The sequence below is a fragment of the Garra rufa genome, chromosome 5, assembly GCF_049309525.1.
Source record: "Garra rufa chromosome 5, GarRuf1.0, whole genome shotgun sequence".
Lineage (NCBI taxonomy): Eukaryota > Metazoa > Chordata > Actinopteri > Cypriniformes > Cyprinidae > Garra > Garra rufa.
Window position 1 is genome coordinate 3356470 of NC_133365.1, and position 11159 is coordinate 3367628.

An 11159-nucleotide genomic window follows, 5' to 3' on the forward strand; every position below is an offset into this window, starting at 1 on the left:
CGTTTTTTTTCCATTGTCCAATCAAATGAATGGAGAGGCGGGCCTTCTGTTGTGGTGACGAAAGTTTACCGATGCTTAAAGTCCGGAGACTGCAATAAAATGAAGGAGAATCATGTGGTGTCTGTCGCGGGCAACCAGGAGCTGTATTTTGTTTCTGCTAATATGACAGTTTACTTAACAGCAAAAACCAAAGATTTTAGAGCGCTCGTGCTATAATCATTTGATAAGACTGGCAGGACAGCTGTTTTGGTCGTTGCTTAGCAACATTAAAAAAACGCAGCACACTGCTCTTTTTTTAATAGTTACCAAAATAGGCAGTGCGGTGCGCCTCGCATTTTCACACCTAAAAAATGTGTTTGGTGTAATTGGGGGCCTAAAACGCATAAACAGTGCACAAAACGCTCACTTTCAACAGAAAACAATTTAAAAAAGGCGCCTGTAAAAAACGCGTTCTATCTGATTGGGGCCTTAATGATAGATTTTTTTTCTTACAAACATGAAGCTTTTCCCTTCGCAAGACATAGTTGTTGGTTTACTTGTGGATTACTGTGATGTTTTTATCAGCTATTTGAACTCTCATTCTGATGGCACCCATTCACTGCAGAAGATCCATCATTGAGCAAGTGATGTAATACTAAATTTCCCCAAATCTGATAAAGATACAAACTCATCTACATCTTGGTTGGCCTGTGGGTGAATACATTTTAAGCAATTTTTTTTCTGGGTATTCCTTTAAAATAAGTTTATATATATGTAAGCGAGTTCTTACTAATTTTTATATTTATTTCTTTATTTTCTATCTAAAGCAGTTGAGCATGCTGTAGAGTCGGGAGAAGGACTAGATGAAGACCTGGAGGCCGGAGAAACACAGAGGAATGAAACTGAAGAGTTGAAACAGAATGAGAACGTTTCTGAACAGGAGAAAGAGAGGGTCAACAATGAGAAACCTGAGAAAAAAGTTACTGCTGCAACAGAAGAAAGACAAGATGACAAAAAGCAGACTGTGGTAATTGTGAACACTGAACAAGGTACATCTCCAATGCACAGCAATGAAAACAAGACTGAACAAGTTCTGAACAATGATGAAAACACACATCTAATAGCTGGCATTGAAGAAGGGACTGTTTCTGTTCTGGGCGACTTAGTTTCAGTTCTGTGATACAGAGGAAATGGAGTTATGGGTGTGTGTGTGTAGTCTATGATGTCACTTCCTGCATGATAGCTTGTTTGCAGACTCATAATGGTTTGCAATGAGTTTCACTAAATTCTATTGTAATATTAAATATTGTCTTGTGCATGCATGCAGCTTTCTGTTTGATTGAGTGTTTTGTGGGATTGTTGTGTATATGCTCGTGTTCAGTTTGTCCAGGGTGAATCGAGTGCGAGATCAGTCTTGTGGTTTACTGTGGGCTTCGCTGTGATAAAATTAGTTGCATGGGGAGGGGGTGAAAATCTGAGAGTACGAGTGTCTCAAGCGTGTGAAAGGTTGTGATGTGGGAGTGAAGCGGATTCAGATTCTCTGCAGACGCTCAGAAATGAAGTATTCCTCCAGACTCCTGTTTGGGCTTCTCTTGTCATGCCTTTGTTTCAGAGGTAAGTGCCACACAAAACTCCTTCCCGAATGGAAAACCAGCACAGGTGCTCCAGGATACTGTTCAGTGTTAGTACAAAATAAAATAAATGAAATGTTTGTTAAGCTGTGAGAGGATGCTGCCTTCCTGCAATCATAAGAGACATTCTTTAACAGAAATGGCAAACTTTTTAAAGAAACATTTGTGGAGAGTTGCCCAAAACATGATCACTGTGTATGGAAATTTATAATTTTCTGTTGTTTTGTTGTAGATCTGTATAGATACAATTGAGGTCAAAAGTTTTCATACACTTACAGAATCTGCAAAATGTTAATTATTTAACCAAAATAAGAGGTATCATACAAAGTGCATGTTATTTTTATTTAGTACTGACCTGAATAAGATATTTCACGTAAAAGACATTACATATAGTCCACAAGAGAAAATAATAGTTGAATTTATAAAAATAAACTTGTTCAAAAGTTTACATACACTTGATTCTTAATACCGTGTTGATTTCTGAATGATCCACAGCTGTTTTTTTTTTTTGTTTGTTTAGTGATAGTTGTTCGTAAGTCCCTTGTTTGTCCTAAACAGTAAAACTAGCCGCTGAACTTCAGAAAAATCCTTCAGGTCCCACAAATTCTTTGGTTTTTCAGCATTTTTGTGTATTTGAACCCTTTCCAACAATGACTGTATGATTTTGAGATCCATCTTTTTAGCAAAAAAAGCTATCTTTCTTCAAATTTGATTGATATAAAATATCTTGCTTATTTTCAATGTGATGTTGTTATTTAAAAGAATGTATTTTTTATGAGGTAGAGCTGTATAAGAAATTAAAAAGTACTACTATTAAGGAAAGAGAAAGACTTATATATTTACATTGCAGTAAAACATTTTTAAAACTAGTTAAGTTACTCAGTAACATTTGGAGGCATATATAACATAATATCCTGTGAACAACAAGCAGTCGATGACTGATACGAGCTGTAAGGGTTTTTGCATGTGTATCATATACCATCCAGATAAAGAATATTATTATGTACTTATTATTATCATCATATGTGAACCTGTGTTAAGTGGCATGGATATATTTGTACAGTAGCAATAGCCAAAAATACATTGTGTGGGTCAAAGTAATCGATTTTTCTTTTATGCCGAAAATCATTAGGAAATTAAGTAAAGATCATGTTCCATGAAGATATTTTGTAGATTTCCTACCATAAATATATCAAAACTTAATTTTTGATTAGTAATATGAATTGCTAAGAACTTCATTTGGACAACTTTAAACTTTAAATTATTTTGCACCCTCAGATTTCAGAGTTTTTTAAATAGTTGTATCTCAAACCAAGTATTGTCCTATCCTAACAAACCATACATCAATGGAAAGCTTTTTTTTTTTTCAGTTTTTAGATAAAATTGAACCATATGGACTGGTTTTGTGGTCCAGGGTCACATATGTCTAATTATATTATCATCTATATGTCACAGAAAATTTTACAAATCCTGAAAACTTTTACATTTAAAATTTTTGTTTATTTTTAAGAAGAACATTGGAAGACTTTGTGATCTTTTTATTTATTTTTGTTATAAATAGTTAGCACAAGTTATGTTAGGTACTACTTAAAAAAATCTTGTTACTTTCCCACCCTTTCAAACCACAGCTTTCACACCTTGATCAGCATTTTTTTCTTTTCTTTGTGTGGTCTTCAAATCCAACCCTTATAGCATAATAAACAGTATCAAATTCTTGATAATGGAAAGGAAATGGATAATTGTAAATTAATTTAAAGTAATAAAATAAGTTATATTTTATTTTGTCTGTTTTATAGTATAAGGATTACAGAAGAGAAGGTACTGTACAGACTACTACATCCATGACCACAAACATTCATGTGTTTATTTGTGTTTTGTTGTTTTTCAGTCACAGGTTCCGATGAGGAAGAGGAGTTGTCTGTGATTCAGAGTCCATCAAACATCACTGTGAATGAGGGAGATTCTGCTCAAATGAGCTGCTGCTGGAATCAAATCATACATAATGTTAAAATTGCTTGGTACATCAATGAGACAAAATTTCCAGCAGTAAAGCAGGAACTCCAAGAGCAAAGAACACAGAACTGTTCAATTATCAACCTTACAAACATACTTAAAAATGCTACAGGTCATTATGTTTGTGAAGTGACCCAAGACATACCATTTTTGAAAAAGGAGAAGGGAACTGCAACAGTCATATCTGTCAATGACAGACTACTAGAAAACAAAACAGTGACTGGTAAGATTCTTCCATTACAACATTATTTTTTTTTTTTACAAATCACAATACAGTAAAAAAGACTAAAAGACAACCATTATTTAAGTCATCCAAAATATCTTATTCAATCTATTTCTTCTGTTGAAGTTTCTGACTCGCCTCAAACTACTCAGACTACACACAGTGCATCAGACCCTCCACTTCCCATCCTGCCTTTGTCCCTGGCTGCTTCCATCGGCCTGCTGACCCTCTGCTTGGCCTTTAGTGTGTGCAAGATGAGAAAATCCTGTAAAAAATCAGGTACACTTCAATACACAGACTCATTACTGGTGTGTTTGTGTTGCCGCATTGTTTTCATCATCTGCAGTGTGCTGTACTTACGCTTTTCCTGCAAAGCTGAGACTCATTAAACGTTCATTAAGAATTATAAGGCTTTTTACACCACTTATCCCCAGTTCAATACTGTAATCACAGCCAGAGTACTCATTTATTATTCATTCACGGACTGGACAAATTGGACATTCTCTGCAGCTCACTAAACAACAGCACGCTGTCATACGAACATCCAAAACTTACAGTCACTAACAGTACAGTGAATGATGCAAGTATATGTAATATAAAAAATAATGTAGCCTATGTCACAAAGTTGCTGTGTGAGCAGGTCTTTTATGTCAAAACTTGTCAGAATTTGTATCCTTGTGGCCCCTCGCACAGGAAGTGCAACTGCTGAGCTTATTCAAACACACCTTTAACGTTACTTTTTAAAAGTAACAGCTATTATTGTGTTCCAAAGTTCTAAAAAAAAGTTTAAAACATTAATTTTTATACTATTGAATATATAAATTCTATTTTACTTAAATAATAATTCTATGTTTATGCAGTCATGCATTAGTAAACCGATGAAAAAAAAAAGTTTCATCGGTCGATTCTGAATGGATCATGAACAGCAAGAAAAACAATGTTTTTCTATGCAGTTATTAAATAATCAAAAACATACATTTTACCATTTGGTATTATGGTTAAAATTAATACAATAAAAGACCAGTGTTCGGCTGGTAAAACACTACAGCTGTTTATGCGTTTGCAAAATGCCCACTATTCTGACATTTTAATATTAATATATTATACTATTTACATATGTGACCCTGGCCCACAAAACCAGTCATAAGGGCACATTTTTGAAATTGAGATTTACATATCATCTGAAAGCTGAATAAAAAAGCTTTTTGATGTATGGTTTGTTAGAACAGGACAATATTTGGTGGAGATACAACTAGTTGAAAATCTGGAATCTGAGGGTGCAAAAAAATCCAAATATTGAGAAAATCGCCCTTAAAGTTGCCCAAATGAAATTCTTAGCAATGCATATTTCTTGTTAAAAAAATTAGGCTTTGATGTATTTATGGTAGGAATTTTAGAAAACATTTTTATGGAACATAATTGTTAATTAATATCCTAATAATTTTTGCCATAAAAGAAAAATAGATCATTTTGAACCTATACAATGTATTTTTGGCTGTAGCTACAAATATACACATGCTACTTAAGACTGGTTTTGAGTCACATCCAGTATATATATATTTCTACAATAGATAGATTGACAATGATTTACATAGATCGTACAATTGTTTGAGTTACTTGCATTACTATTTCTGTTTGCTGAGGCTCTCTCACACACTCTTGCAGGTGTTTTTTATTTGTGGTAAAGTGGGAATTTTTGGCTGTAGACAGTTTTTTGTCGTCTCGACAAAGTTTGCATGCAACGACTTTAACACCAGTGCTGCTTATAGGATAGGCAGCTTTGTTGATTTATAATGAGAACAGTATATTTTTGTTGTGTCACATCACCTGCTTGCAGTGTAGACATGTTGTCATGCACACCGCATTGACTTATGTGCCTTATTGGGCAGGGAGAACAGTTTGGTTCTATGTGTCAGTAAATAAATAAATAAATAAATAAAAAAAGCATTACTTTTTTGGAAAGGTTACTTGTTACTTCTGATTGAAAAATGCAATCGGTAATGGAGATGAGAGCATTTCTGGAACTATTTTGACCTGCACAAACATATATTGAAACATTTTAAAAAGTTTTGAATTGTCATCATGGATATTTGGATGTAGCCCTAAATCTGTATATTTCTGTCTTTCATCAGAGCGGGTGGTCATTCACCAGACGCCACACAGTGAGGGTGAGGAGCATGAGAACATGGAAGAGGAGGAAGGTAGCACAGGCTCTTCTCGAGGATCCCTCCAATGGGTAAGTCAGATCCAACCTCATGAGAAGTCAAAATAATTGGTACGATGATCATGCAAAAACATATGACCCTAACCTAAGCATATAAGTCCTAACCATGTTTGTAACAGATAATAACTATTTATTCAACTAAGTTGATTTCATGAATGTGTTGGTTTGTTTCTAAACACATCCGCAGCTGCAAATGTTGGTATTTGGCTCTGTTTGAAATGTAGTGTATTATTTTGAAAACACTCAATAGTGTTTGGTGTCACACAACCTAGTGATGTTATTTGTTCACTCAAGTTTATTTTATTTCAATTTCAAATTTTCACAATGGACATTGCTCCAAATTACAGAATAATAGCTTTACAGAATAATAGTTTTAAATGGTTATAAATTCTGAAGACTAAGTTCTTAGTTAGGTGATTTGTGTGCGGTTATCATCTCGGAAATACATGCGCTCTAAAAAATGCAGGGTTATAAACAACCCAAGTTGGGTTAAATATGGAAAAACTTGAGCGACTGGGTTGTTTTGACCCCGTAGTTGGGTTGAATGTTTGACCAACCTGCCAGGAAAGTTTATTTAACACAACTATTGTTTAAAAATTACCATACAGCTAGCTTAAAATAAACTCAAAATAAGTGGGAAATTAAAAATCAGACACATAATTACTAGAGGCATCAGTAATGGGTAAATTAGTAGTGGGCAAATTATGGACAAACCCAGTGTTAAATGTTTGACCAACCTGCTCGACAGGTTTAATTAACTTGACTGTTGTTTAAAAATCACTATATTTCTTGCCTAAAATGAACCCACAATTAACATTTATTAATACTTTTTTTTTAATTGATTTAAAAAATATTTGGCCTGAAAATCTAGAATTGGATGGTGAAAAAAAAATCTAAATATTGAGGAAATCATCTTTAAAGTTGTCTAAATTAAGTTCTTAGCGATTCATATTACTAATCGAATATGATACATATTTTGATATATTTACAGCAGGAAATCACAATACACAATATCTTCATGGAACATGATCTTTACTCATTAACCTAATAATCTTTGGCATAAAAGAAAAATCAATAATTCTGACCCGTACAATGTATTGTTGGCTATTGCAAGTGTAGAGTTATTTAGCTTTTTTTTTTTTTGTTAAAAAATTTTTTAGTAAATCTTATGTATCATGAATGATATTTCTTACAGTTAGCATTGGATTGTGTGTCCCACACATTCCCAGTTGGCACATGACTGACCTTTAATGTTGAAACGTAGTTGCAATAATGTCATTTGTTATTTTAAAACTAAAAAAGCATTGAAAAAGCATTTAAGGCTAAATGGTTATTAAAAGATTATCAAAATACTTCATAATAAGTCAGGCTGAAATTCATTCACCCTTGTTGAAAAGATGTTGAAACAACCTTGATTATTGAAATTGGTGCACCTGTGGCTGTGGATAAACACTGAAACAACGCCTGTGTGTTCTGTTTTGGGAAATGTAGGAGGTATTCATTTGGTATTCATACATATGCATACTAAAATGAGCAAACTGCAAATTACAAAACAGACTTTTTAAAGAGGACCCTTGACCCACATCAACAAGAATGCATAGTAATCCAGGGCACAATAAAATGCATCGTCTCAAGTAGATACATGCAAGATCTTAAAAAACTTGTTTTTCTTCGCAATTAGGATGAATTAAAAATGTTTTTGCTCTGGATTGTCTTGCTTCCCGCATTATTGCATGATGCCACAAAGCACAATTTCCGAGCAACATCTGCAATTCCACTGTGAGAGCCTGCGACGAGATCTCACTGATGTGCTTCTGAGCCTCAAATCTGCTCTTTTAGATCACGTCTCTTTAGATTGTCAAGGATTCTGATGAAATTATTCCATATTACATCTATATTTCAAATGACAAGTCTGTTTGATTCATGCTGTCTTTCTCTCTCTGCAGTATCAAGTGCCTGTTTACTGGTCTTACTTTGATCTACGGAGGGGTGAAGACAAATGACAAGCAGAAAAGGAAAGACCAACGTGATGTACTTTGCATTTTGCATTCTCTCGCTTCTTTCATGAGAACATCTTTGTAAATAGCAGAAGCGATATTAATCTTCAAATACAGTTGAAGTTGAAGCCCCTTTTAGCTCTTGATTGTGGCATCAGATGTTAATCTCTCTGTTTGTAGCAGCTTGATATTTTTATGCCTATTTTAATTTTTTTTTTTTATATGAGTCTTTTTTAAATTAAAGTGAAGACATGTCATACTGACATGCATGATAAACTACATATTTCATGCCCAGACAGATGCAATTCAAACATGTATAAATGTAGAACACACTGCCTGCCCTGAAATTTTTCTTTGTGCCTAACCGTTTTCAAGTAAAGAGTTTTGTGCTGTACAGATGTCAGCTATGCCTTTCAGCCTTCTTAGAAACGCTTCTAACTTGACTGACACTTTCATACTGTGGTTTCTTTTGCCGTTTACAATAAAAGTCTGTGAAAACCATTGACTGTGGTACTTGTGTCAATACATGTGAGACAAAGGCGAGTAAGGTAGATGTTGAGTTGCAGGGTGGAAACTGTGATGGTATTGACAGGTCAATGGCAGGAAATGGAAACAGCAGTGCATCTGGTTTCCTCCGACCTCATTTTCAGCATGATGCACTGTGTGTACTTCTGTTGACCAAACAAACAAAACAACAAGTAATACTGTAAATAAAATTGCCTGGTACTCACAGAATAAATACACCAGATTATTTCTTAAGTAGGAAAAAAATACCAATTTAATTATGTCTCCAAACATCTTCAGATTTTGGCTAAATCTTAAAAGGATGAACAACCATCGAAATTGCACTGGTCCTCTTCATGCACCATGACCTACATTTTGTTTTTCTCTCACACTCCTTGTACTTAAGAAATTGTGTTTCTTCAATTTCACCACAAGAAACTTTAAAATCATTCTTTATAGGCTGTGAAATTTGTTGTCCACAGCACATGAATGACTAGAATGTGTTTTGCTTTCTCAAACATTTTTTTTTGTGGTGGTGCGACTGGATATTTTGACTGATATTGTAGGTTGATTGTTCAAAATGGCTAGCAATTTCCTCCAGCCATCATACAAAGTTAGAAAACAAGACATAAAAACATACAGGGAGAGAAAAATAAAGAATATGGAGGCAGCATGATGGTCACAGTTTTTTGAAGAAAATAACTACGCTACTTGAAGCAGTGAAGTTCAAGCACAAGTAAAGGAGCATTTTGAGTTTAGTTTACTTTATTCAGGGTAGATGTCCAGGGGCATTAGGCTATTATTGCTCATTAAAACATACTATAGGCAGTTTAACCACGTCTGCTGCAGTTTTGGTGCCTAAAGACCTCTGGCACCAGCATATGTTTGTTTGCAGTTGTCATAAAAAATGCAGGTTTTGAATGCGTCATCATTAGCTTATTAAAGGTCATGGTGTGGCGGAACACTGAGGCCTGAAACCACTATGAATCAGACCACCTATTGTTTTTTTGACATGCGTGAAGGAGCAGTCTCAGTACACTTTTTTTCTTTCATTCATTTCCATTCGTACATGCATATGTGGGATGCAAGGAACGCAAGCTTATGCAATTTGTTTGCGTTCTGAAACTCAAGTTTAGTGAAATCATTTCACATGAAGACTTGCGACTGATCAAGATTGATTAGTTATAGCATGACATTTCATATACATTAAAAGAATATATTGAGTATTTTGACATGTATGGCTTAATATGATGTAAATGATGTCTCCTACTGGAATATGTAGTAGAAAACACATAAAAGTTTTACGTTATTTAAAAAAATCCACATCATTGTATATTATTTTTGGACTATGAGGGGCGCCATTAAAACGTGAAATGGTCGCACTCTGTGAGCTACTGCCGCTACTGCCACTACCTGTTGCATTTTTTTTAATGCAACAGAATTCAGGATACACAACTTTGAAAATAAAATAAGTAAGTGAAATATTGCACTGAGAAACTCATGACAAGCGTCGGTACGTTTACATCCTGCCAGGAAAGCATCTAGTGTTTCTTGTCTCTGCCATTTGTAAGCTTTTTCGGTAGCTGTGGTCTATTAAAAGCCTCAAAGGCATCAGGGCTAAAGTGGAGAGAACAAAGACGCAGGTCTTTCAGAAGTTTTTTTTTTCGTACACAAGCATCTTCCCATTCTTTGCTCCTCTAGTTATTGCTAGGAAGAGCAGTGAAGACTTACATCACTTTTCTTGTTGCTGCACAATGTGGCATTGAATCTGTATTTTATTTTCTGAGTTGTGTTGCGGTAAAAATAGCAACAACTAGGCAGTAGCTCACGGAGTGCAACCATTTTACGTCATTGAAATAATGGTGCCCCCACAGTCCAAAATATGTATAAAATGATGTGGATTTTTTTCCCTCTGTGACTGTGTGTACATGTGCGTGTATGCGCAATGTTTTAAATACTTTAAAATAATTTCAGCCTGGTTCAATAGCATATATATATATATATATATATATATATATATATATATATATACATACATACAATGTCTTTGGTCAAATTAAGTTGTAAAATAAATAGTTTATCCATTTAAATGCTATGGATTTTGAAAGATATCAACAAAAAAAATGAGCTTTAAAAGCGATTTTCCCAGGTTTTCAATTGGAAAAAGAGCAGACGACCATAATTCAAATGGGTCTATCTTTAAAACCATTTAAGGTATGACTTTGAATAGGATATTATCATTTTAAAGCTTATGGTCTCCTCTTTCCATTGATACCAAAATCTCAATTTTTAAATTTGGGTCACTGTAACTCATGGATCAGGTCACATACAACTCCAACTGCATTAGTTTGAAAGGAAGTGAGTGAGGGTGAGTAAATAATGGGCTAATTTTTATTTTGGGGTGAACTAACCCTTTAATACACAAGGTTCCCTTTAAAATTGTTGCAGGAAAGTTATATGTAACTATTATAATTTCTTACGCGTCGAATTTATGTTTTAAAATGGGCGCCAGAGCGTGACGTCCTATCACGACGTTTGCAGGATCTGTAGAAATTTCGCGGTCAACACTAGGGATGTGCATATCGATC

General features: G+C 34.5%; 1 protein-coding gene across 1 annotated transcript; it reads left to right on the forward strand.

The window, feature by feature from the left end:
* Window positions 1–814: 814 nt before the first annotated feature.
* On the forward strand, window positions 815–8553 carry LOC141335900 (uncharacterized). Its single transcript, XM_073841456.1, has 5 exons — window positions 815–1593; window positions 3499–3846; window positions 3973–4125; window positions 5979–6082; window positions 8017–8553. Exons 1-5 carry the CDS (start codon window positions 1536–1538, stop codon window positions 8071–8073), a joined length of 720 nt encoding a protein of 239 aa, XP_073697557.1. The 5' UTR covers window positions 815–1535; the 3' UTR covers window positions 8074–8553.
* The last annotated feature ends 2606 nt before the right edge of the window (window positions 8554–11159 follow it).

What these genes read in the sequence shown, in the direction of transcription:
- LOC141335900 (XM_073841456.1), top strand. Translation starts at nt 1,536, where the DNA reads ATGAAGTATTCCTCCAGACTCCTGTTTGGGCTTCTCTTGTCATGCCTT. An exon ending in GTCATGCCTTTGTTTCAGAG is followed by an intron (nt 1,594 to 3,498) that starts GTAAGTGCCACA and finishes GTTGTTTTTCAG; the next exon opens with TCACAGGTTCCGATGAGGAA. An exon ending in AAAATCCTGTAAAAAATCAG is followed by an intron (nt 4,126 to 5,978) that starts GTACACTTCAAT and finishes GTCTTTCATCAG; the next exon opens with AGCGGGTGGTCATTCACCAG.